Below are 27,053 nucleotides of genomic sequence, written 5' to 3'. Positions count from 1 at the left end.
TTTGTCAAGAAATTTGAAGTCATGTCAGAGTTAAAACTATATTTTTGTTTCTCAGACTTAGTTGATTATAGCTGAGTGAGGTGCAAACTATTGAAGTTGCATCAAACTTCACCCTTCAGGGAATGTTACCTTTATAGAATGGAAAGGCAGTGAAAATCACAGTAAATTTTTACTTCTATTCATGGTTCATAGCCTGTCTTTTTTTTTTTTACAAAGTTTGAACAGACTGTTTAAATACTGTGAAATAGTTCATGAAACACATAAAATGTGATTTAGACTGATCTTCCATGGCACACAGCACTGAATTCTGTGCCTGTTTGTCAATGAAATCTTTGTGATAAATAGGTCAAATTCTGCAAGATTTGGACAGAATTAAGATGAAACGAAATGTGAGCATTGACGAGAGCGATTGAGTGCTGTTCAGTTAATTGCTGAGGACCTCATAGTCAAACTGCGGCCCTCCAGATGTCCATGGACTACAATTCCCATGAGCCCCTGCCAGCATACTACAGACCAATATAACTATCCACTTGAATTTTCATGGGCTGTTTTAGTGACATACTTCCCATACTTGCTATCCATCTGTGCATAAGTTGTATACATACAACCACATACTTTGTGGTGGGACTGCCTTAACAGGTCTATTTATTTTTTATTTTATGTATTTAGATTTTTATACCACCCATCCATACGGCTCTGGGCGGTTTACATAGAACATCATGGGGTAATTGCATAGAACATGGTAGCAAATATAACAAGTATGACAATCATAACATGTCAACCAGAACAATATTTTAACAGGAATAGAAACATTGGGTACGTCAGATAGGTTGCCTGATGCTTAGCAGTAGGTAAGGCGGTTGGAAAGTACCTGGATTGTTGTTGTTTTTTAAATCTGAAATTGCTCTGAATGCAGCTGAGCAGATCCTTCCTTCTGGTTCTTATGCACAGTTTTCCAAGCTATACCCATTTTCTGTTCCACCCCCAACTTCCTACTTGAGCATCTTCTTGACCCTGCCCTTCCCCCCAACTCCACCTCTTCCTTTTCTTCTCCTGGAATTCTGGGGTTTCATTGCAATATGAAAAATCATCTAATCCCCCACATTATACTTGTCTACATGCACTGTTGGCTGAAAACAGATTTTTAAAGTAATGAACAATACAAAAAATCTGGAAACAACATCTGAAACAAAGATCACTCCTGCATATTGAAAATCTCGTCTTGAGAGAAGAGCCACTAGGGGAGTTGATTCTGTCCGTCCCACATGTGCCATGTTAATTCTTTGGCCTTTGGCAGGCTTCTCTCAGCCTCAGTTCTGCACTTGTAAAATAAAAACTTTAGGCTGGGCTCCAAAAGCTTGAACCAGGCTGGTGGGATTCATTCCTTTTCTTTCTTTGAACAGTTGACCAGCTGTCCCATATAAGCAACTTTTTCCCCTGCAGTATCAATAGCTGTTTGCTATATGGCATGGCTGACTGCTGTTTAACGAAACAAAGTATAAAATCCCATCGGGTTTGTGGAGCTAGTGTCACAGAACTTTGGATCCTGGATGTAGTAACTTCTAGAACAAAACTGTGAAATAGAACACAGAAAATGGTCAAGTACTTTGCAGACTGAATCCGTAGTGCCATAGAAAAATACTGATGATTGCCTTTGCTTTATTCCCCCTGGCAGGTCTTCTAGCGGTTCTCTAGTGTTACTTGTATGAACTGCAAAGCCCCAGTTCAGAGCTCAGCCCAGCCAGCCATGCTTTCGCAGGATGGACTTAGGCAAGAAGCAGTAAGGCTCATTACTGAAACTGTAGCATAAGAATAATACCAGTCTACCTTATAGGGCTGTTGTTAAGGGGTTCTTGAGGATATATGTAAAGGATTTTGAGCACTTAAGGGAAAGTGCTATGTGAATTCTAAGTTGGTGATCAATTTCTTCTGCTCACACAGGTTATACAACTTCATTGCATTTTTAAAATACTGGTCAGTAGTAAGTGATGATTCAGCATTTTGAAGATTTCAAAACAAAACAATGAGCAGTAAATTTTTATATTGACGTTTTGACCTGTGAACAAACTGTCTGGGCTTTCTGGGAGCGGGTCAGGTACACACTTGTCACAAACACCGTGGTAAAATACTTCAGTGAGATGCAGGTAGACACCTTCTGCCAAAATATTTATTTTCTTTATTAGAAAAGAAAAGGTTTTAGTGTACCCTTCAGTTTTTAGTGCCAGAAAGCTGAATTAGCCTGAATTGACTCTTTACCTATTGTGGTTTCTAAATTTATGTCCTGTTCTGGCACTCCAATGAGTCAGTTCTGCACTGTCTGTGCTATGTCTGCTTTCTAATCTATGCAAATGTAAAAAATTATCTTACAAAATTCTTGGTACCTGTTCAAACCCATCCACGCATTGCTTTCTTTCTGCATATGGACATTGGAGCTCATGAACCTTTGTATTAGTATTATGTTCTATACAGAGTGAAAGTACGTGCCTAGATTTGTTTTCCTATACTCCCAGGGACAAAATTGTCTTTGTGAACAAGGCCACAGCTGAGGTAACACATCTCAGATTGCTCACATGAACATTTGGCTGAACTTTGCAGCTTGTGTAAAATCTTTAGTGCTGCGGCATAGAACTGAAAGAAGTGGCGTGGAAGTCATGGTGAATTCCTCCATCTGCATCCTTTTTCCCTTAAATTGCTGGCTGAGCAGGCTAAGAATATTTCCTTTGCAACAGCAAGCTGTTGATGAATCCCATGAATGTTTTTGTATTACCCAAAGTTCAAATAATTATATTTGCTGAACTTTCAAGAAGTCTGTCAAGTCTGTTAAAAGAAATTCATAGCAAGAGAGATGTAATCCTTATGTTGATTGACGCTGTTTACTTTGCAGCTAGGCATAATCAGTATCCTTGTTCAGAAGATACCTGTATTCACAAGCTTTGATTTTAAATATTGAGTTTTTCTTGTTGGCTTGAGTCTTGCATACTAATAATGACTGTGTCTGCTGTGTTGAATGTCACTGCTGGCAAAACAGCCTACTGATCTACATGAAAGTGTGTCTCTAAGGGGGGGGGGGTTCCAAATGATAAGCAGAACTGCAGATGGTCCAGTATAAATTACGTCTTAATTCTCTGTTTCTACCTAGCAACTTTTTGACCTGTAACAACTTTATCGGGGTAGTCAGTGCAATATGAATGTTGCTGAATATTAATGAAATTCTGAGATTAGAATGGCACTCCTGGAGTGAAGCAGTCTACTGACTTGATTCCTCACTATTTTTTCCTCTGTTCTTGCTTGCCATTCCATTTTTGACTTTTCCCTTTTCCTTTATTGTATTTCACAGAGACCAAACGAGAGGCTCAGCACGCTGTCTGAAAAACCAAGGGAAGAAACTGTACAGTTGGATGAAACCCCAGTTAGTATTTTTTAATTTAATTTATAGAATCATAGAGCTGGAAAGGGTCCCCTGGGGTCATGTAGCCCAACCACCTGCAGAATGCAGGAAATTCACAACTACCTGCCTTTCTTCCTACTGGGGACCTAAGTCAGCTTATGTTATTACCCTCTCCTCCATTTTATCCTCACAACAACCTTGTGAAGTATGTAATGCTGAGAGTAAATCACCCTGCATGCTCCCATTGTAGATCAGGGCTACCTTATTCCCTGGCTACTTAGTTTTCATTCAGGTTTTGTCCCATGTGTTAATAGAGTATGTTCTTCCTGTTTTCATAACTGTTCTCTTATTTGGAGATTTCCTGCAGAATTTGGTTAATGTTAAGTATTTTCTGTTTGCTCTACCTCCACACCTTGTACTCAACCTTACAGCAGTGTATGTTTCAATTAAAGAAAGTGCTGTCCAGGGCAGGAAAGGTACTCCAAGCCCTCCCCAGAAAAACCCTTGAATCAGACCAGAAGCAGCCATTCAAGGCCCTTGCCTGTTCTGGGTCTGAAAGGGGCAGAAAGGAAGGAGAGGTTTGTGTGGGGTTGAAGGGTTCTTTGGAAGGGACTCCCCATTCACAACAACAAGCCCTACATGGCCTCGCCCCTACCCACCACAAGGCATCATAAGCATAGCTGTGTACACTCATTGTGATGTGTGTGTACTATTTTGATTTTTTTTCCTGTATCAACTGGCAAAAAGATAAGCAGCACCTGGCAGCTCTTATCTCTTGCACTGTGCTCTTTGCAGAACTCCTGAACAATAACTTTGTTTTTCACTTACACCTCATCTCACTGTTACATTTTTATAGCCCCAGCAGGTCTCTCCTCCTCTTCCAGCTCAAGCAGTGAGTGATGTCAAGTTTGAGGTTGGAGATCTGGTCTGGTCCAAGGTGGGGACATATCCTTGGTGGCCCTGCATGGTTTCAAGTGATCCACAGCTTGAGGTTCATACCAAAATTAATACAAGAGGTAAGTAGTTTTGACGGGTGGGCAGGTTTTCTAGAAAGTTGTTGTGACTGGCTACTTAATAGTGTCTTCCTTTAAACTTGGATTTTGTGGGTTTGTTTTTAGCTGTATATCAGCATGGTATTGCCTGATCAGTAATGAAGTCTAAGTTGTCTGAGTAAAAAAAAGAGTCTGGTTGAAATTTTAAAAGTATACACAAAATTTACCATTTTTGTAATGCTTTTAAGAGCATGATAAGCACACATCTTATATTATTATCTAAACAGAACAAGGTGGTAGGATTCTAAGATCTGTAAGGGTGATCAAAGCTATCTCCACCGCATGGTGGGGTTGGAAGCTGAATTGGAATGGTTCAAGAGTCTAAATGTGTTTGTTTATTTATTTATGTTTGGATTTATGTGACCGCCTGTCCCAAGTCCTGTCTTGGTCAGTTTACAATAACATTAGAAGCAGCACATCCAAAACATTAACAATTAAAACAGATAAAACCATAAAGTGTATTTGATTCCATTAAAACACTGGAATGAGCTTACTTGCAGATGCCACTTCTATTCCAGGGGGAGGACTCTTGTAGGAGTGGGCCAGCTTGATGTTAATCTGTCATTCATTCATTAATTGGCCCCAATCAAATGCCTGGTGGAAGAGCTCGGTTTTCCAGTCCCTTTGGAACCGTGAAAGCTCCTGAAGGCCCTGCAGCTCTTCAGGGAGCTCATTCCACCATGTTGGGGAAACACCAAACTCCGTGTTGTCTGTGAAGTTCAGAAGTTTGAAAGGGTATTTATGCTTAAAGATGGAGGAGGTTTGTATTACTTAACTGAGCAGAATGCTTTTTGTCCATTTCAGGCGCACGGGAATATCATGTTCAGTTTTTTAGCAACCAGCCTGAGAGGGCATGGGTACATGAAAAGCGGGTACGAGAGTACAAAGGACGCAAGCAGTACGATCAGTTGGTGGCGGAGGCTGCTAAGCAAGCCAATCACTCTGAAAAACAGAAGGTGTGTACATTCTGAAATTAATTTGAGATTGCACATTTTTTTTACTAGTGTTATGGTAGAGTAACGGACTGTTCACACTACACCCTCTGCATTAATACACCAAGCGCCAGCTTGGTGTGTTGGTTAGGAGTGCGGACTTCTAACCTGGTGAGCCAGATTTGATTCTGCACTCCCCCACATGCAACCAGCTGGGTGACCTTGGGCTCGCCACAGCCCTGATAAAGCTGTTCTGACCGAGCAGTAATATCAGGGCTCCCTCAGCCTCACCTACCTCACAGGGTGTCTGTTGTGGGGAGTGGAAAGTGAAGACGAACATAAGCCACTTTGAGGCTCCTTCAGGTAGAGAAAAGCGGCATATAAGAACCAACTCTTCTTCATTGATTCTACACTGACTTTTCACAAGGCCCCCAAAGGGGCTTCTACTTTACCCTTTGAGCTTATCCTCTGGGGGAAGAGGAGCACATGGGTAATGACAGGAACTCTGAGGCAGAAAGAAGGCAAAGAACATGTTATGGTCCTCACCAGTCCTGGTATATGTAATCTCATGCCAATCATGCTGCTCACCATAGTTTGCCTTTTATAGTAAATGCAAGACTGAATCCAAATTAAAGACATATATCTATAAGTTAAAACAGCCTTGTCAGAGAGATCGGGGAAGTAGTTTGAGAATTTGGAAAAACAGAAGAAAGGCAGTGTTAAAGATCTTTTCAGTCAGTCTTATTTTGGATAGTACTTGAGAGCTAAGGTATTCTTATACATACATTGCGGTATCCCTCTGTTAATACCGCCCAGAGCAATATGGAAGGGTGGCATAAAAAAATAAAATTATAAAATGTCTTTTTGTCTTGCAAATGTAAAGTTGTTACTGGCCTCTGTTCTTTTCCCATACTAGCATGGGAAAGTAGTCCTCTACTGCAGCTGCTCTCTTCAGTTAAATTTATTGCCATGTGTCTAAAAATCATATCTTCTGTGTACCTGATAGAGTTAGCAGGAATCCCTTGAAGCAGCTCCAACCCACGCATGTTGAGGGCAAGGTTAAGCATGTTGTGGACATGGTTGAAAGAGGCATGCATTATTTACATGCACATTCAGCAAGATAGAAGCCTCATTCCATGAATCCAAAATTACTTTTTTAAACTCAGTTTTTAAAAATTTGGCCTGCCTTGTCCAGCAACAGCACTTCTGAATCCAGTTCAGTGAAATATATTCTGAAATATACTCCTAGTATTAATGACATCTGAAGAAACAGTGTGCAGGTTCTTGAGATATTCCTAGTATTTCCACACTTTGAATTTGGGGCCCTGGACATGATTTATAGCAAGTCATGCAGCAGTGCATCAAGGGTATCTATCTGAATTTTCTTTTAATTTTCCCATCTTTCCTCCACAACGCAGTTTGTCTTCGTACGTGTCCTGAGAGATTGTAGAGCCACGTTTTCATAGCAGACTTGTTCTTATTATGGATTTGTCATAGCTACCATTCTTATGATTTGAATATGATCTGTGAGTGGAAATGAATGAGAGCAATAAACCCATCTCCTTTTTTCCAAAGATTCGCAAACCAAGGCCACAGAGAGAGCGGGCACAGTGGGATATTGGCATCGCCCATGCTGAGAAGGCTTTGAAAATGACTCGGGAAGAGAGGATAGAACAGTACACATTCATCTATGTAGATAAAGAGCCAGAGGAGGCTTTTTCAAAAGCCAAGAGGACTGCTACCCCTAAAGTGGAGGCTAAAAAGAACCGGAGATCTAAACCATCACCTAGTCCTCAACCAGAACAGACCAATGAGGTTTCAGCGGTAACCTCCTTATCCAGTACTGAGGTACGGAGGCATAGTCAGAGAAGGCAGTCTAGTGTGGAAGAAGAGCCTCCGCCTGTGAAAATAGCGTGGAAAACAGCTGCAGCCAGAAAATCCTTACCAGCATCAATAACCATGCACCAAGGAACCTTGGACCTTCAGAAATGTAATATGTCTCCAGTCGTTAAAATTGAACAAGTGTTTGCTCTTCAGAATGCTGCGGGGAATGGAAAATTCATTGATCAGTTTGTTTACTCTACCAAGGTAAAGACATATTTATGTATAGGTGTCAACATCCAATTAATTATGAAGTTTAAACTTGAAAGTTTTCTGGAGTTTCAAAGTGTTTTGTTATGAAGCAGTCTGCACGATCTTGGAAAAACAACCCTTTGCCTGTTAAACGTCAGAGGTTCCATTCAGTTATCTCAGACTAGTCGTTTTGTGGAGCGATGCATTTTTAAATTTCATTTATTATTTGGATTTATATAACTGCCGCCCTCAGCGAACAGGCTCGTGGTGGTTTACAGGTACGTAAAATACAGATCCAATTCATGAAAAAACAAAATGTCAACAGTATAAAACAATCCCCCCATTAAAATATAACTCTAAAACTTTACAATATTACAGATTGCAGTAATAATTAACTACCAGACTCATTCCTCGTACTGGGAACCATTGGGCCAGTCTAAAATTAGGCAGATCTCAAAGCACGGAGATTGTATCAGAAGGGGTTGATCACCTCATGGCTCAGGCACAGTCTAATACCGGCCCAAAACCCTAAGGGGGGGGGGACCGTTCTTAGCCCCGGGATAACCACCCGGTCTCAACCAAATGCCTGGTGAAAGAGCTCCGTCTTGCGAGCCCTACAGAACTCTGTATGCGACAGATCAGGTGGCCTTCCATGGTAACTACAGTCTGAACTGGATGGAGGTATCCAAAAAGACAACAATTCTTCTTCCAACCCCAGTTTTAAATGTTTCTCAATGGGGATTGACGTTCAGGGGCACAGTCTGTGGTAGCCAAGGAGCTGCCAAACTCCTTTGTTCAAAAAGAATAATTTGCAAAACCAAGATAATACTGTTTAGCTTTCTTTCAGTAGTGTTAAAAAACTGCCTCTATTGTTAAAGTCTTAAACCAAATCAACTGGTAATATCTGGTTCGTCAACCATTAATCTGAAAATTGTGGTATTGGTAGTACTTTAATTCTTTTAATTGTTTTTGACCTTGCACGCTGTCACCAGAGATTACTAGTTCAGATGTCTTGAGCCCAAGCATCCGAATCCTGATTCAGTGACTTCCACATGTGTTGGGGCTACCTCAGCTTCCTCCTGCAATTCTTGGGCATTTTCTTAATGTTTGTGATTTCTGAATTGAAAATCCACAATTTAGCAGTAATGTGCAGACGCCCATTGCTGTCTGTTGACTGGCATAGAAATTACAGCAACTAACCAGGAAGTAGAAGAGGGACCTGTGAGTGAGTGGGATACTGGGAGTGGGTTTATTTTATTTTAAAAATTTATGCTATTTATAGTTCATCTTTCTCACTGAGATGCAAGGCATGTTACACACTGTAAGACAGTGCAGTCAACAGGATAGGACATCCCATAAGTAATGTGCTTGAATAAGGATTGCAGAAATTAAAACCAAGTAAATACTGTGAAACTGTGCATAAGTTTTAACATGGAATAGTAATAAAGCAAAAATTGTGTCATAGGATAATAGTACATATAGCAATAGATAATACATACTATTCATTGTAGTACAGTGCACAGTCCCTTTCCCATTATTGAATCATATTTCTAAACCATTCCATTTTGATAAAATCATATTGTCTTTGGGAAAATACCCTCCTGAATAGTTCAGTTTTGCATAATTAGAATGCAGAAGAGTGGGACGTTTCCTGACCTCATTAGGCAGGCCATTCCATAAGATAGGGGTCATAACAGAGAAACCATGTGTACAGGCAGTTGTTGATCTTGCTCATTTTGCAAGCACCTGCAGAAATCCCTGCTCAGGTTAGTAAAGCTGGTGGCACCACAGATACAAGTGTCCAAGGCCATTAAGGACTCTGTATATAATAGCCAATATCTTGAATTTCCACAATCTCTGTAGACAGTGATTTGGAGAACACTGTTTGTGACATCTGAACTGTATCAGTGAGGCAAATAAGATGATAATTTGCATTAAACGTATTTAAATATAGCAGGCATCTTAAGAATAAATTCAGCAAAATACCTATGCTGCTTCCTCATAGAACTATGCATGTTAGGGGATGTTTTATGGGAAAACCGGTATATCTACATTTTTGGGATATTCCCTCCATTACTGAAAGCTAAATATCAGTTGGTTGAGGATAAGCTGCTGGTGACCATCACCTTCATATCTTGCTTGTGAGAGTCTCAGAGTTTTCTCGTTCTCACAAATAGTAGGTTGTGTGGTGAAAGCTCTGTATCCTATTTCACTGGAGTTTAGGGCTTGCATGTTTGTTTTTTAAGGTCAAATCTCACCTAGCCTTCTTTGTGGCATGACTAGCTTCCGTTATGCAGGGAGGGTTAACAAACAATTCAGACAAAGGTTTATTTCTCATCTTGTGTTTATGCAGTTAGGACAGATACATGAGCAGTGTTAGGAGGGAGAATGTTTGGAAAATGGAGAATATACAGGTAATGAGGATCAACGCACATATAATAGAGAGGAGGACAAGGTAACAATGGGCACGAACCAGGAAAATGTGGTTTGGTTCATGGCTGAACCTTGAACCAAACTCCAAACTGAACCGGAGGCACATCGGTTAGCGCAGTTCGTGGTCCTGCAAACTCTGAAAAAGTGTGCGTGCACATGAAAGCTTATACCCAGAATAAAAGAATTGTTGGTTTTAAAGGTTTCACTGTACCCATACTTGGTTCTGCTGCTTCAGACAACATGACTGCCCACATAAATCTATATCTATGTATGTACTATAAGCAGCTCTTAGTGAGTGCTGTTCTCATGAGCCAAGGCAGTGCCATGAATGTGAGGCTAGTTGTCGTGTGCTGGCTTCCAAACATTTAGGGGTTGAGGTTGATTGATACTCATTCCCAGTACTTTTAGTAGACTTTTTAGGAAACACCACACGTGCATAACATGAAGATTATCTGCATACTTGGGTTGCTTGGAACTTCTGTGCTACAAATACGATAGCTTGAATACAGGCTTTGAACATTTGAGGGGGCTGATGCTTTCATAGTTCAAGTAGTTAACCTGAATTTGTCCATCCCGTAATTGCTGATTCTTATCTTCATTATTTATAACAGGGTATAGGAAACAAACCAGAAATAATCATCAAGGCGCAAGACAAGGTCACTTCCATATCAGTCCAGCGAAACGAACGGACCTCATCGCAAAGTGCAGCATCTCCTGAGACATCTTCTGGGTTGGCAAGTAGGTAAAGTTTGTGACTTCTAGGTTACGTTCAAGTAAACATAGCACTTTTAAGAGAGGACTAGGGAAGTCATTATCATGTAACAATCATAAGCAAATGTTCAAAGGTACAGCTGAAATTTATTTGGGAAGTTAGTGTGGTTTAAGGCCCTTAAAGTGGTGCTGGCCATAGAGGAGTTGTCATTCCAGTCACAGTTTTTAATATATATTTATATCCTGTCTTTCTTCCAAGGAAGCTTAGTACAATATACTTGAGGCTACATAATTTTTCGGCATGCAGGGTGACTGGTCCAGCGTCATCCTGTGATTCTCTTGATTAATAAGTATTAGAACCCAGTGTTCTAATCCAGCACTCTTCATCCAGTTGATAATGACTGTCGTTAAACTACAAAATATTAAACACATTTATTTAGAAGACTTGTATCCTGCTTTTCTCCCTGCCTGGGTTGAGCCATCTGTTGAATCTCAGCAAACCAAAGACATATCGTTGTTTTGTCTGTCTACAGTATAAATAAGCCAAATAGACAGACAAAACAACAATATGTCTTGGATTTGCCAAGACTCAGCAGATGGTTCATCCCAGGCACTGACAGCGAGGCATGGAGTCATGCTCAAGGGCTTGTGTCTTTGGAGGTACTCAAACTTTATAGTCTTCTGCAGGGAGAACTTGGTTGCTGCTGGTTTGCTGCCAGCATGATCTTCACTCTGCCATCCCAGTTCCCTCACCTGTCTTCCATCACACTGATTGCATACCTCATTCCAGCAACAAAAAGAAAGGACAATTGGTATATGTTTAGGAAAAGAAGCGAAATACTCTTGCCCAGTAATATTAACCAGTTGGAATTATTGTTTTTTCAGAACTTTCTTGATCCCTCTGGATATTTCAGAGTATTGTGTAGGAATATATTATGTATTTTATTATTATACCATATGGCTTCTTATGCCTGTTTCTTTGGGTCTTTAAAATAAGCAATAGTATAAGCTCTGATTAAACCATACATTTAGATAGCTTCAGTTTAAACACAAAAAATGATCATGACCTTTCTAGAATGTACTGTTGATCTTTTGAGGCAGTGGATCCTAATTCTAACGTGATGTGCAGTCTAGACAGTGAAGCAGCTGAGCAGAATATCTGGAGATGGAAAGAAACCAAAGAGCTAGCATGATATGAGTAGAAGGGGTGGAGATCTGTCATTGAATGTTCCTATCTCCGTCCACACACCTTATCCTGCCCCAGTTCTTTTATGCGGAAATTTGGGTAACAGAACCTGAGCACACGCAACATGGACATTTGACAGCCTGTGTTCCTTCAGGGGTAACTTGTTTCTGGCTGCCTTTTCACATTCAGCCAAAGAAGGAAATAGCACTGTATCTGCAGTAACTCATAAACTGATGGAAGCACCAAACCCAGACTGACCTTTTAGAAATGGAAGAACTCCCGCAAAACGTTCTCTGGTCATATATTTAATTTGTCTTAAACATTAGTCTTGTCAAGTGCATCATTTTTATAAAATATTTTACCCTATTAAAGCTAAACATTAAATGAGGCTCCATTCATTTCTGGCACAAGCAGACAGATTTTCTGAAAACAGTGGACATCGTGGCAGGACGTAGCAATGTCCTTGCAGCGTTCCTGTTTGTTTCAGCCAGGACTGTGTAGGGGGAGATGTTCCTGGTGGCAATCCAATGTGAGCAATAATATTTGCATGCGCTTAAATCTGGGAAAGGGCTGCCCTCTGTACATTACTGCTGAGGTATTCTGTGAGGATATTGAACTTTTTTCTTTTCCACATTGCTTGTTCCATGTTGCTCCAAACCTGCTACGACAGGACTAAACTCTGGGTCCTTATTTTTGTGACCAGGGATGATCTAGACACATAGAAAGTTTGTGATGCAGTGTCTCTGATATGTTCCAAATGCCTTACCCTTGCCCCCTGAGTGACCACAGCAAGTCCTTAGGAACCTGTGATTTCAGCATACTTTGAGGTATAGAGCAGTGGTCCCCAACCTTTTTTCGGCTGAGGACCAGCAGGGCAACTGCCCCGCCCATGCAGCGCGCATGCGCAGCCAGGCCGCGCATGTGCACATGCGCGCAGCTGAAATCGTGCATGCGCGGCACGGCCCTGATTCCCTCTCCCCCCTCCCGCAGTAAGAAGCTTCCCGGGCCGCAAGCTTGCGGCCAGGGAAGTTTTTTACTGCGGGGGGATGCGGGGAGAGGGAACCGGGCCGCGGACCGCAGGTTGGGGACCACTGGTATAGAGTATCTCATTCTGGAAATTAAGTAGATGTTCTTCAGAGCATGCTTACTTAGACGTTGTGGCTTGGATTAGAAGTTAGTGCAACATCATTCTTCTGTTTTCAGGATTTTTAATGTATCTAGAGCACTCAAGAGGTTTTGATCCAGTTTGAGTGAGTTGGGGCTTGCCACACAATAATAGAGTCTGGTGCTCAGAAGACAGAAGGTAGCATGAGAGACAAAGTCACTTAGACTAGTTGTCTTCAACACTTCTAGATCCAGGGGCCCAACTTTAACCTTGATAGCTTGGGACTCACTGGTCTACAAGGAGTGGTAGTAAGTCTCATGACACTGAAGAGGAGGAGCCCAAGTCTCTGAACCTGCTTGTGCTATAGAGGAATTTTCTCCATTGCTGAATGGCCTCATCTTGCTGTCCTGAATTTCTTCTCAGTATTCATGCAAAGAGAGGCCCTCCACGTATGCTCCATAAAAGCTTGTCCCTCCAACAAAGTAGAACAGCCCTATGAGTGCTTTTGACCCAGCAAGTGAGGCTCTTTGATCCACCTGACTGGGCCAATCGTTGGATTGAAGACCACTGCATTAGAGTATCTTCTGTGGGTGTTTGATCTTCAGTTCATTCTGCAATATTCTGAAATGTTGCAGCAGGATATCAGCCACTGCAACAACAAATTTATTTTTTTCTCAGCAACTTCAAGGTTAAAGCTTGCATACAGAAACAGGAATGTGGTGTTTAGAAAAACCAAAGGCATGCAAAATGCACTTTCTAAATAGGTGAATGCCTAAATGATACTGAAAACATATTGGATCCTTAGTAGTGGGTGATCTTGTAAAATGTAAACAAAATTGTTGTTTTAAAGGGTTCTTAATATGACCAATCACTCCTTCCCAGTCATTTAAATTCTAGCCTCTCCCATTTATATTCATATTAAAGCTGGTCTTTTCCCGAACTCAGGACTCTCCCTGAAGCACTGAGATGTATTGCCTGCAGCCAGAACACCAGCTGGCAGATTAAAGTCTTTACACTCAAAGAAGAATGTAGCGAAATCAGGACTTTGCTATTGAACATCATCCCTCATTGAGGAAAGAGAAAGAGACTCCTGTAATGGAAACCCTTCTCTTCCCTCAGGTTCTGTAGAAAAGAAGCAACAGAGAAGATCAATACGAACTCGCTCAGAGTCTGAGAAATCCACCGAAGTTGTGCCAAAGAAGAAGATCAAAAAGGAGCAGGTTGGCTTCCTCCATGTAGAGAGTTAAAATATACAGTATTCATACTTGTTGTGGCTTTATATTGGTGCCTTTTTGTTTTCCTTCCCACCCACTCCTTCATTTTTTCCCCCCATTGGGTTTGTTTTCGGACTATCCTTCTTGAACTCCCGCCCGTCTACCGTCAGTAAACATTGCTGTTACTGGTATCCCTTTACAGCATCAGTCATACTTTGGATAATTAGAAACTTGGTGACACAAGACCTCCTCATGAAGCTGAAATGTGTGCATTTGCAACTTCTGTTGTGAGCAGGGCAATCATATGTTTCAGTGTTTTCTCTTTGATGGAATTACTACCAGCATCCTTCTCTACTTTTCCTTGGTTTGCTGCTGGTTTGTATCGAGGTTTTGTGTTTTGTTTGTTTTTTTTTAAAAAAAGCAAAGTTAGATGGATTTGTTTGGTTACTTTTGAAAATTGACTCTAAGCACAATAATACTTTTTTAAAAAGTTTATTATGTTGGGAGTGCATAGGGGAAGATTACATCTTGGGCATGATTTGTCATTTTTTCCCTTCAACTACAACCAACACATACATAGACATTCCTTTTTTATGTGGATGTCAGAAAGGCAAATGTTACTTGTAAGAATAGCTTGATCCAAATGAAGAATGATAGGCACATTGGATGGGGGTGGCACAGAAGCAATTGAAGATTTCACAGATATAAAGAATTAATCATGGTTGGTTTTGTTCATTCAACATTATCCACTTTTTTAAATTTAAAGGAAATCTATCCTGAAACACAGAGATTTTTGTGTAACTAAACATTCCGTAATCCAGTTCTTTAAAGGGTAAAGTCCTGATGGCAAATTTTCTTAAGATTACAGTTCCCACAAACTTTAAGCGTGTTAAACACTGTTTCCCATTCACCCAGGAAACTGGAAAGAACAGGTTCATTTTAGATTTTGTTCTGCTGTGCCTGCACAACAGTTTTTACCTGGTTGGATTTTCAAAACTGTGGAGAAATAGTTTAAAAGAATATTATTTCAATGCAAGTTTTTCTCAGACCACTTACCGAGTATATTTATATATTAAGAACACTTTTGGCACCAGTTGTTGGAACATACCCTTAAATTTTAACTTTATAGTAATTTCATAACTTTAAGTAACCATGGTGCAAGAACCAACAATTCATGTCACCATTCCCAGATAGTGTTGCCTGCTTTATACTATGTAGCTAACTAAAACAACATAGTATATTGTGCTGTTTTTTTTCCAGGAAAAAACGTTTGGCTAGGAAAACTTAACGGTCAGCAATGGACTGTAATGCAGAAGCTTGGATATGTCATGTGTTCAGAAAGGCATATTGGTATCTCTAGGATTTTACAACCATACTTGTTTCCCAGAGTCAAGCTTTGTTGTAGTGACTTTCCAAATTTATTTTGCATCTTTTTGGTTTAAAAATTATAACTGGAAATTTTAATACAAATGAGATACGTTAATGTTAATTCTGTTGCAGTGAGTGGTAGCAAAAATACAAGTGATTGTCTAGATTTTATATTTGTATTATCAATTGTATCCTATACAAATCCTTCTATTGTATGTTTTTATCCATTGTACAATGAAATAAAATATTTTTAAAAAATTATAGAATAATCCTTAATAAATATTTATGAAACGTGTTTCTTACATGCATACGTAACCAACACCATGAAGATTATATTTTTTTCAAATTACAGATTTTAGAGCAGAATCTGCTTGCAATCACCAAATTCACATGTGCTCTGACAAAAAAAAAAATCACTCTCCAATGTAGAAGCCAAGACACCGATCACAGGGTGGGGGTGGTATGAAGTGTTTTTGCAAGGTCACCAGCTTGTCTGCCTAAGCATTGTTCCAAGGTTGCATTTCTAGCTGTATAGAGACCTGCAATGCACTCTCTCTGCCTCCTGCTCCTCTGCCTTTGCAGCACTCTATATAGAGAAACAGCCCAGGGTCTCAGAAGCTCAAGTGCTTGCTGGGTAGAAGCGCCTTTTTAAAACAGGGCAGTAAGTTTTTTCATCATATGTAATCTGAGTGCCATGCTTTTCTCTATTTTCTTAACCATTGTCAGGGTTTTCTGTAGCCCAAGGCTTGGATACTAAAAAAAACCCCTCACCTGCTTCTTGGATCAAAGATAAAACCATCCCATCACTTAATGCACAAAAAAGGAATGATTTGAAGTAAACACAGACCTACCATGTCACTTGGTATTCAAGGAAGGCACCCTCAATTTTGCCATTACAAATGGAACAGAAGAAACTTATGGGCTGGGAGGTGGGGTGGAGATGGGATGGGCTGACAGCATGGGTCCCTCTGCTAATTTTTTGCATTGAAATTTCTTCTTTTATACTAGGGAAAAGGAAACTCCTTTATTAACGCTTCATTTTCCTGTCCAAACAGGTAGAGACAGTCCCACAGACAGCAGTGAAGACTGGATTGCAAAAAGGTAAGTCTAGGTGCTATTACACCAAAACTTTGGGAGTACAACCCCATTCATTTCTGCTCATCAGTGCCTTTCTGTGTTGTGTTTTTATGAGGCAGTCACCTGGTGTCGTAGCCCCAGATCTGACAGTTGCCTGCCCTGCATTGTGAGACTGGGACCTAAGACATTTTGTTCAGATAGTTTTCATGCTGCTTTATGAGAATAGGGGAATGAGGCAATCAAGCCATTTTGAGCATTCAAGACAAAAGAGTGGCTTGCTGGCTGGCCCTGTTGCTCACAGCTCACCAACAAGCAGATCAAATTCAAAGGGAAAGAACGGGGGGGGGGGGGGGGTTCTTGCAGCCCTAATGTAAAGTTCCTTTGAAAGTTGGTGACCAACAGGAGTACTTGTCCTTCAGCAGTAACAGTTAACACAATGGGCCTTTCCATTGATTTTGAAGGACACTGAGGGAATTGGCTGTAGGAGAATCATGCAGCTTGTTCTGAGTGCCCAAGAAGGCTTTTGGCCTTTTGTTTCTACACAGGAGTGTCCTGCACCATGTGGCAAACTGCTTTTGTAACGATAGATTGTCCAGGGCAGTTTGCTGTTTGCTGGTATCTATTCAAAGACAAAAAGGTGGTCAAAATTTTCAACTTTTTTGCATGCTTAAAACTGCTGTTTGGGTTCTAGTCTGGCCCTGTCAGAACACAAACAGATAGGCAGGCAGCAAGGAAGAGGTCATTAGCCTTTCCCACCACAGTGGTTGTCAGGATTGTCAGCAGGATTGGAGCAGAATACGTCCTTGGTCTCGCCCAGGACCGTGAAATTCCCCCACACACTGAGTGCTGAGCTTTGGACAGGATCTTCATGCAATTTTGAAATTCAACAGTCTGCTTCTATGGCACAACTACCATATTGTAGTTTTATGTATGTCTGAATAGAAAACGGCTCATGTAGATCATAAAGTTAGTACAAATGGTACTTTACCCCTCCGTCCCCTTGCTGTAAGGGAGAACTGGGGATGGTTGGGGTTGAGGGATGCTCACCTAATGATACATGTACTGTGACCCTAACTGTGTCTTCTGGGTATAGTAGGCTGCTAGGGACACCTCCCAACTGAAATAATCCTTGAGGCAGGGTACATTCAGTATCTGTGGAAATAATTTTGTTCCAGTGCTAGGACCCACTGCCCACACACATAACTTTTACTTCAAAGAGAATAGAGCTTTTAAAAGGTGGAGAGAAAATGGTTCAGGCTCAGACTCTTCCTCATTTCTGATTCTCTTCCTGGATATATTTTCCCCTCTCCTTTGTTTATTGATGTTCAGTTGCCCTGAGTGTTTTGTGCCTCTTGAAGAGCAATGGATGCATTTGGGCCTTTTGTTGTTGTTTTTCTCCTGATTTTTTGTTATTGCTATTTTGCAGTTTCCAAACATATTTTTTTCTCCTGCATACCTGGAGAGTCCCCTGTTTCTACAGAAGCCTTTTGATGTTTATGGGTGATCTCTAGTCAGTTTCCTGCTGATTGAGTTCGTTATTAGATAGCATGAACAAATTATTTTCATGGCACAGTTTAGTTTCATTTTTAAAAAAGCTTTATAGCAAGTGTGGCATCCTGCAAGTTGTCTCACTTTCCACTTTTGTCTCAGTTGTTAATGTGGTTGAGAGATCTTCAAAGTTAATTCCAATATATTATGTTAAGGTGCCAGTGAGATTTCAGATTCTTGTAAGCCACTAAAGAAAAGAAGTCGTGCCTCAACAGATGTGGAGCTGACTAGCTCAGCATACAGAGATACATCTGACTCTGATTCAAGAGGACTTAATGACTTACAGGTAAAATATTTGAAGTTTCTTTATGGGCTCTGGATTTGAAATGGGCAAATAGAAGTCACGCTTGATTTGAAAATCAAAGCATTTTACTTTGAAAGTTGGAAAGCCAGAGGTTAGCTTAGAAAGAGGTAGAAATGAGCAAGGTTCCATGTAACCTGTGATTCTTCAGCAATTTAGAAGAAACACAAAATATGATCCAGGTTGCAGGATTCAGGTGCCTAAAAATCATAGCTTTTATTTAAGGAAAGCAAGGTTCTAGTTCTTACAGCTGCAAAAAGGTGACGGCAAGTTTGGGCATTGGCTGCTGGAATTTCAGAAAAGTTACTGGGTAAAATTTTCTAAAGTTGTGCTTCAGCTTCTTCAGCTTTCTTGACTAGCAAAATAGAAATTGACTATATTCTCAAAATTTATGAAAGTAACAGAATCTATATTGTCATATGAGTCACTTCAGTATAGTTTTTTCTACCTTTAAACACAGTTTGAAGTGCTCCCCCCATAGTATTTTTTTAATACGCCTGGAAATTACAAAGCATATGTTCTTGGTAGTCATAGGATATAAGCTAGAAAGAGGTCATAGAAAATTCATTGTGTATGAAATCCTTAATTTAAATAGTTGTGGATTTTCTTTTTCAGGGTAGCTTTGGAAAGCAGTCAGACAGTCCTTCGGCTACAGCAGATGCTGATGCTTCTGATGTGCAGTCTGTGGATTCTAGTTTATCAAGAAGAGGTTCTGGGATGAGTAAGAGAGACACTGTGTGTCAGGTAGGTAAGAGGTGTGAACGGGCTAGAGGGATCAAGCTGTTGTCCCGTGCACCCTCATCCAGGAGCAAGTCTTGAGTCAGTGAGACTTACTCCAGATAAGCATGCATAACATCAAACTTTGATGTAAAACCTGTGTAGTCAGGACAGGGACACCATGGTATATTATATTAAATCACCTACATCTTTGAAAGCTATTTAGCTATTACTCCAGTGTTTCAGATGGCTGATTCAGGCCTATCATTCTCTCTCTGGATTTGGAACATTTATGAAATTGAGTCATGTTCAGACCTTCCATAGCTGTGAGTGCCTGTGATAAGATTCTTCTTGTTCTATTAAAAAGCTTGGGATACCTTACAAAATAGACCGTTTGCTTGCATTTTGTTAATGCTTGAGTACTGGATTGTCGTCTGAACTAATCTGAGGCTGTCTGGTGATCTCAGATGTGGATAATTTTTTTCATCTTGTTTTTAGGGTGTTTTATTCTTACTAAATTTGTGTATTAATATTGTAGATTATTTTGTATTGCGAATTTATTGTGTGAATTTACAAAGAATAGGTGATTACAGTGTAATCCTAAATAGAGTTGCACCCTTGATTCAAGCAGTATTGCTCTATTTAGTTTGAATATGATGCTCTGTGGGCCTGCAGTTGTTTGACATAGTGGAAAGTCATCATGTCAGGATGGAGTTTGTTTTTGCTTGTTTTTTAATAAGAGGTATGCCTTCAAATGACAGATGTGTCAAATAACCTCTACCTTTAGCCCACTCCATAGCAGATTAGCATGTAAAGAGAGATTTCAGAGTTTATTCACTTTGTGTTTTTATCAGGTCTGCAGCTTGACTAGTAGCTTGGAGATTTAAAAAAAACTTTGAAGCATTTACACATTTAGCAATCAGTTTAGTTTTCTTACTAACAAATCATGTGCTTGTTAAAGGGTTTTTGTTTTGTTCTTTGTGATTATTAAACAAAAATTGTGGATGGGAGTGCTATTTCACACTGGAGCAAATGACCTTTTACTCCCACGTGGTTGCCAGCTGCACTTGACCTCCTTGTTACATTAGAGCTACTCTGCCTCAGTTTTTATCTCTAGTGAATCACTTACTTGATTTGTTGAAGACTGGCTCCCGCCAAGAGGCGAACACTTGGGAGCAATAGTGAATGGACAAAAATATAAAACTTACAGTTTTAAGTGGGCTTCGTTTTTTTAATCTAACATTTTAATCCTGCCTTTCCCGCTAATCTAGGATTCTAAAATTACATCCTGAATTGAACAATGATGTGCCACAGGCATAAAGGCAGATGAGAATCTCTGCCAAAAGCTCCCCGTTGCTCTTCATGAGGATTGTTTATGATCTCTATACAAAAGTATTAAGAGAACAGTAGCTTGGGGAAAGATTCTGAGATTTGGAAATGCCTCTGAGTAAATAATAAAATGGGAGTCTTGAAGGGTAATTAGTGGGCCACATTGTGTGCATAGTATCCTGTTGGACAGAAGTTGAAGAAGGAATGGAGGGTAATGTGCACTGAAGGAGAAGTGGAGAGTGAATAAGATTGCCAGGTCCAGCATCCTGAACTTTAAGACTCATGAAGCAGGACCTGGTGATGTCTCACTGAATAGTTGTACTGATGGTAGTACTTCCATGCATCTCTAGGAATTGTACTATATGGTATCTGTGACTGGATGTCACAATTGTGTATTGAAGTATTAAAAGAAGCCACTGTGTATGCTAGCTAGCTCAGCTGATAACTCTGAGAGTTCAGCCTTCAGTGCTGAGTTCTTGATAGTGATCCCTAACGCTTGAGACTTGTGGTCAAAGACTGAGAAATGGCAGCCCTTGGAGTTCACAGTAAGGGAAAGTTGTGAAGTATTCTATAAATAGCCTGGGATTGATGCAGGTTATGTCATAGACTTAAGTAATTGTTATTATAAACAGTATATCTGGTGGCCAGCAGTGAGAGCACTGATGAGACAGGAAGACCATTCTGTAGCAGGAATATTTTCTGTGTGTGTGCGCGTGCGCGAGCGTGTGTTCCGGTGCTGTAAAACATGCGTTCCTAGGAGCTAGACCCCATTTGTAAGAAGTTATGGACATTGGTATTGACAGCCCAAAAGCTAGGACTTCTTGTTTTTGCCTGTAAAACATCAGGTTCGATTTGAAGAAAACCATGTTGAAATGGGGGCTGTAATTCTTAATGAGTTCTTTCCTATCATAGAACCATAGTGAAATTCTGCTAATTGTGCTGGCTGGCATGTTGCTATGCATTTTATAGCATTTTTCACAGCATCATAGCTCACGGCACCATATATACTAAGGATCACCACATTTCTAGGTTGTGGGCAGGTATGGAATTCTAAAAGGGTGCAGCCTCAAAATGGCGGCCACAGGAGGTGGAGGCTGAAACAATGTTACATTAATTTGCACCGTCATTCAATTTTCCAGTGCCAATCAGAAGTCCTGATGGACAAGATCCCACCTGGCCCCATCCACTTTCTAAAAACACTTGTTGGGCTCCAGGAAAGGTGTGGGTGCTATGGCACCCATGAGGGCCTCTGATAATGCATTGTCTGAGTAACAGTAGCTTTGTGAGGTAGACCAGCATTATTGCAGTATTACTATTGCAATAGTCAGAACATTCCAGATAAGTGACATAGTTGGAGGCAATGTGTATACATTCCATTTTAAAGACATGTGATATCTATATTTTCTTGTGTCTTGCAATGAAGTTATGATTCTTTCCAGAAATTCAAAAAGATACAGGGACTCTGAAAAGACTTATTTATTATTTACATTTAAAGACCGCCCCTATCAAACTAGTCTTGATCCTGTTGTTTTGTATAGAATTAGGAAAGAATGCCTGTCATTATGATGGGCGAGGTGTGTGTGGAGGAATGATGGATTGGATGGGGCAGAAAGGGGAGAGTCCCTGAGTGGATGTGTATACAGTGATGCTTCCCAACCATATTCTGCATGATCATGCCACTTCTGGGTTTCCTGAAAGCCTGAAAAATGCTTCAGGAGTTTCTCAATTGAAAAAAATGTTGAAAAAGGCTGGATTATTTCATGAAACTTTGGGAGTTGCGGTTACATGGCATCCCCTTGCAGGATACCTGAGCAATGTGGACCAGACCACCTTGTATCAGACATAGATGGTACACTTCTTCAAGTGCAGCATTTTACTTTTCTCCAAAGAAGTGAAAAGGTAGCCATGCAAAGGGTTACATTGAGGCATTCCACTGGGGGTGGGGGCTGTGGTTAAACCTGCTTCCTGGCCTTGAGGGCCCCAGCGGCTGAGAATGAGCCTATCTTTATAGCTCAGCCTCTTCACCAGAATGGTTGCATCTTAGGTTGTGATATTTGGTCACATCAGCATGTGCTGGATAGAACTTTGGAATCTTGCTTCAAGGTAGCATATAAGATAGAGGTAGCACAGGTTGTGCAATGTCAACCTGAGGAGCCTTGTCATTCTCTGATTTCCTCATCATTAAAACGTCTGCTAGTTTCTTGGTTCTCTCACAGTTTTATTTTCTTTAAGATTTGTGAGAGCTCCGGTGAGTCTCTGGTGTCCTGCGATGGCGAGTGCTACAGAGTCTTTCATACAGAATGCCTAGGATTGAGCTCACAGCCTGATGGGAAGTTTGTCTGCCAGGAATGCAAAAATGGTAAGTCAGCTGACATCTTTTGTCTTCGAGATCCTGCTGGTTGAAAGTGCCAGAGACTGTTGCTTATTCAACTTATCTTTAATTTCTGTTCTGAGGCATTTATTTTTTGGCTGTCTTCTGCCTTTCCTTATCAAAATTCCTGGTTTCCTTGCATGGACACTGATCTGTTGTATGATAGATAAAGGGAATTGTGTTAGTCTCTTAGCCTTTCATTCTGAGTAGCATCAATGAATCCCATTTCCTTCATGTTGAGTAGGTGGCATTGATAGGCTTTCCTCCCCATCAGTGCTGAAGATAGAAAGCTGACATGAATAATGGGTTCTTTTCCTGATAGTTGTGGCTCAAGAAGTGTCCCATGAACTAGGACAGGGGTGACCAAACTATGGCTCTCCATATATCTACGAACTACAATTACCATGAGCCCCTACCAACCATGCCAGTAATTGTAGTCTATGAACATCTGGAGAGCCACCCCTGACCTGGTGTAACTTCCACATCTGTCACTGTTGCTTTATTATTATACGTTCTGTTTAAATTCAGGCTGATTCTCCTCTTATTCTCTTCTCAAAAAGGTCAGCATACGTGCTTTTCCTGCAAGGTGGCTGGCAAAGATGTCAAGCGCTGCTCGGTCAATGCATGTGGCAAATTTTATCACGAGGCCTGCGTCCGTAAGTTTGCCACAGCTGTCTTTGAGTCCCGGGGATTCCGTTGCCCACAGCATTGTTGTACTGCTTGCTCCATGGACAAGGATATTCATAAAGCGAGCAAAGGTAAGAACAGAACTCTTGCTGTGGAGTATCTTGGGCTTTATAGCAAGTACTCTGAAATAGACTACCAACGCTACCGTACATCCTGTTGAGCTTCATCCTACAATTACTGTTAGGCATAGGGAGGTGTGGTAGAAATCCCAGGAACAGGCTGTCTGAACAAGGTGCCTATGCTGCCTTCTATTCATAGCTGCCATTAAAGGGAGGAGGCACCACAACACTCTCATAGTGCTGATGCAGGTACAGGGCTACCCTGTGGAATAAGCTGCTTAGTGTTCCCATTGTACAGAGCCAGGATAATGGTGGAAGTTGCCAGTTCCTTCAGTAGTTTCATGATAACAGGATTTGTTACCCAGATAATGAGTGTGGATTTGCATATATTTTTACCTAGCAAAACTCTTTTGGATTTGAGTCCGTAACAAGTAGCGTGGGATACAACTAGACCTCTGTGTGATAAAGGTATACATGAATCCACACTTGGACTGCATTGCAATAGTTGGAGCCATGGGTTATAGTTCTCCCAGGAGCAAAATTGTAATATCAGTCATGCATTTATCTATTCTTGCATCAGAGACACAGTTTTGCTGAATTAGTCCCAAGTTTTAACATCCTTCTAAAATTCAGTCAAGCACATGAAATTTAAATGTAGCACACAGCTTCTTTCCAAGGGGAGAAATATCATTAGTATGTCAGCCTACCTTTGGCTGTTTTCCATTGCTATACATAGTTAGCTAATCTGGTTTCAAAGACCTCTTAAATCTGGTATGGTTCTTTTGACCTGGATACTGGTGCTGTATAGAATGGAAGGAAGATCTGTGCCAATAAGCAATGCCTTATTTTGTTTGTATATATGTATAACAGCGGGTATGTTTTTTCATAGAATCATAGAATAATAGAGTTGGAAGGGACCTCATGGGTCATCTAATCCAATCCCCTGCACTATGCAGGACACTCACAACCCTATCGCTCATCCTCTGTAACCTGCCACCCCTTACTTAAAGTAGTCAAGGTAGCTGGAGGTCTGTGGCATCTACTTGAGATATTCTGCATTTTCCTAGAAGTCTTTATTCCTCCTGGGTAGAATACATCTCAAATTAGCTGTAATCTCTGGAAGATATGAGTATATGATTGCAAGTTTATTTTTAAAAAGGGATAAATCACCTCTGAGCTAGTGAAACTTTCAAAGCAGAAAAGGCTGGCAGTTGTTGATGGGAAGCAAGATGTCACTGGAGTTTAGCATATTTTAACATATAGATGAAAGAGAGAGTATGAAAAATCTAAGGTGCTTAGCTCCAGTGATGTGTGAGCACATCTAGTGCAGTTCCACTTGTGCAAGCCATAGTGCTAGATATACTACAGTATTTGTTGATCTTGATCATTTTTTGCGCAGCCAGAAATGCAGATTGAGATACAATAAGCAGAATGTAGCACAAGCTGCCAGTATGATCTTTTTTGTAAGCTGCTTATACAGGGGCTCTAGTGTACAATGAAATCTTCTACTAGATCCAACCCACCAATCACAAGTGAAGAAAGAGGAATACAGAAACTCAGCAGTTGTTCCTCCTCGGCCCAACCAAAATGCAGGTGCAAACCAAGATGCTGTCTAACCTTAGGAAATCTGCCACACACCTTTTAAGAACTGCCATTTTAGAATAGCCATTCTTCAGAAGTGGGTTGATTTTTTGCAGTGACAGTAATATAACATTTAATAAGTATAATCCACAGAGTTTAATACAAAAGAAGCTGATGACTATATGTCCTCTGTTTTTAAAAGAACACTTTCAGGTCTGCACACAAGTAATGCATATTCTGAAAGTTGTCCACATTATGCCAGTGAAACAGTATTTATGATTTGCCATTTTTTTTCTATGTGTTTTGGAAACTTAGGTTGTTTTTTGTTGTGTTAGTCATTGCAGTGAGAAGGAGCTGCAAAGGCCACTGAAGCCCCATTCACAGGCACTGAAAATCTTGTTTGGCCATCTTTCTGGCTTTTGAGAATTCAGTAGGCATTACCTACAATTTTAAGCATAAAGCCCATCTTCACAGTCTTAAGGGATAAAAATAAGCTTAAAATAGACACTGGTGTTCTTAAACATGAATTCTGAATCTTTTTTGCACTACTGTATAATAGCAGCCTACAGATGACCCTGTCTGTTTCTAGCATTAGCTCTGCTCGATGCAAATCATTGTCATACTTAGGGGTGCAAAAATGTAATTGATTTTTGAAATCCATGACCTCTTTTAATGGATATATCCTGGCTAAATTAAAGTAACACTGTGACAGGCTTTGAAGTCTGGAACTGTATACTAAATGGACTGTCATATGGTGCATTTTATATTAAAACAGGTCGCATGGTGAGATGTTTGAGATGCCCCATTGCCTATCACTCTGGAGATGGCTGTATTGCTGCAGGAAGTTTGTTTGTGTCATCCCACATTCTCATCTGTAGTAACCATTCCAAAAGGAGCAATCACTCTTCATCAGCTGTAAATGTAGGCTTTTGTTTCGTTTGTGCAAGAGGTGAGCTCTGTTTTTTGTCTTCCTCCATTTATATTTCTGGTGTTCAGTCCTTGACTTTGTAAAAAGCTGACATGTTAATTTCCCCAACTTTGGGATTTGTTTTTGTTTTGGCCTCTTGGGAGCACCTATGAGTGCTGGTTGATGGATTTCCCAGTAGCATTTTAGTCATCAGTACCCATTATTAATGCACATAAGGAAAGACATCAAAGGAGGAATCTTCTTCTGCTAGTTATGTCTGGGGAGGGGGGTATTAGAATCATAGAATCATAGAGTTGGAAGGGGCCATAGAGGCCATCTAGTCCAACCCCCTGCTCAACGCAGGATTAGCCCTAAGCATCCTAAAGCATCCAAGAAAAGTGTGTATCCAACCTTTGCTATTCTGAAATGTCTGATGCCAGCTACTGGAATCCCTAGTCATTCTCAGCAAAAGTGGTGGGTCATCTCTCAGATGAGTTTGTTTCTCAATTAGAAAATATTCCTTTTCCCATAGCTTTAATTGATGTGTTATACAAAATAATTTTGACACAATTTAGATAAATTATCACTCTATCCTGTTAGACATAAGTGAGAAGAAACTCTTGTTTTCTTTAACAGATGAACTTTTTCCAGCAATTCTGAATCCTCAACAGGCTTATCAGACCCATGTTCCAGTTTGGGGGAAATCTTGATAGTTATGTGGTCTTAGTCAAGAGGAGTAACTCCATTACTTTGACTGTATTCAGTGTGTGGGCAGCATAGATGTAGAAGTTGTGTTGTACAGTCAAGTATTCTAATACTAGGTGGCAAAGATAATATCAGCATTTATGGAATTCAGTGGAAAGGAACTGGTAAAAAACTGAGTTCTGTAGGCCTTTTCTTTGTGTTCAGTGGGTACTGGTGGTGATTTGGAGTGGCATCTACCAGGTATTGATGCTGAGTGAACTCCATTTATTGCAGTTTTACTTGCTCTGTTGAAACAAGGAGAGTATTTTA

The 27,053-nt window shown here is 40.5% G+C and overlaps 1 protein-coding gene across 5 annotated transcripts in view; it reads left to right on the top strand.

The window, feature by feature from the left end:
- NSD3 (nuclear receptor binding SET domain protein 3) overlaps positions 1-27,053 on the top strand; it is a 73,843-nt gene that overhangs the window by 15,905 nt on the left and 30,885 nt on the right. For all 5 annotated transcript variants that reach the window (XM_077305918.1, XM_077305917.1, XM_077305914.1 and 2 more), the window contains exons 3-14: positions 3,338-3,409; positions 4,245-4,404; positions 5,245-5,396; positions 6,948-7,460; positions 10,490-10,616; positions 14,000-14,100; positions 16,518-16,563; positions 18,243-18,373; positions 19,004-19,132; positions 22,667-22,793; positions 23,366-23,563; positions 25,908-26,081. In XM_077305918.1, coding sequence (XP_077162033.1) covers positions 3,338-3,409; positions 4,245-4,404; positions 5,245-5,396; positions 6,948-7,460; positions 10,490-10,616; positions 14,000-14,100; positions 16,518-16,563; positions 18,243-18,373; positions 19,004-19,132; positions 22,667-22,793; positions 23,366-23,563; positions 25,908-26,081 — 1,930 coding nt within the window. The remainder of the gene's footprint in view (positions 1-3,337; positions 3,410-4,244; positions 4,405-5,244; positions 5,397-6,947; positions 7,461-10,489; positions 10,617-13,999; positions 14,101-16,517; positions 16,564-18,242; positions 18,374-19,003; positions 19,133-22,666; positions 22,794-23,365; positions 23,564-25,907; positions 26,082-27,053) is intronic.

This window comes from Paroedura picta, chromosome 12 (assembly GCF_049243985.1).
Source record: "Paroedura picta isolate Pp20150507F chromosome 12, Ppicta_v3.0, whole genome shotgun sequence".
NCBI classification, from domain to species: Eukaryota; Metazoa; Chordata; class Lepidosauria; order Squamata; family Gekkonidae; genus Paroedura; species Paroedura picta.
This window is presented reverse-complemented; position numbering and strand designations above follow the sequence as displayed.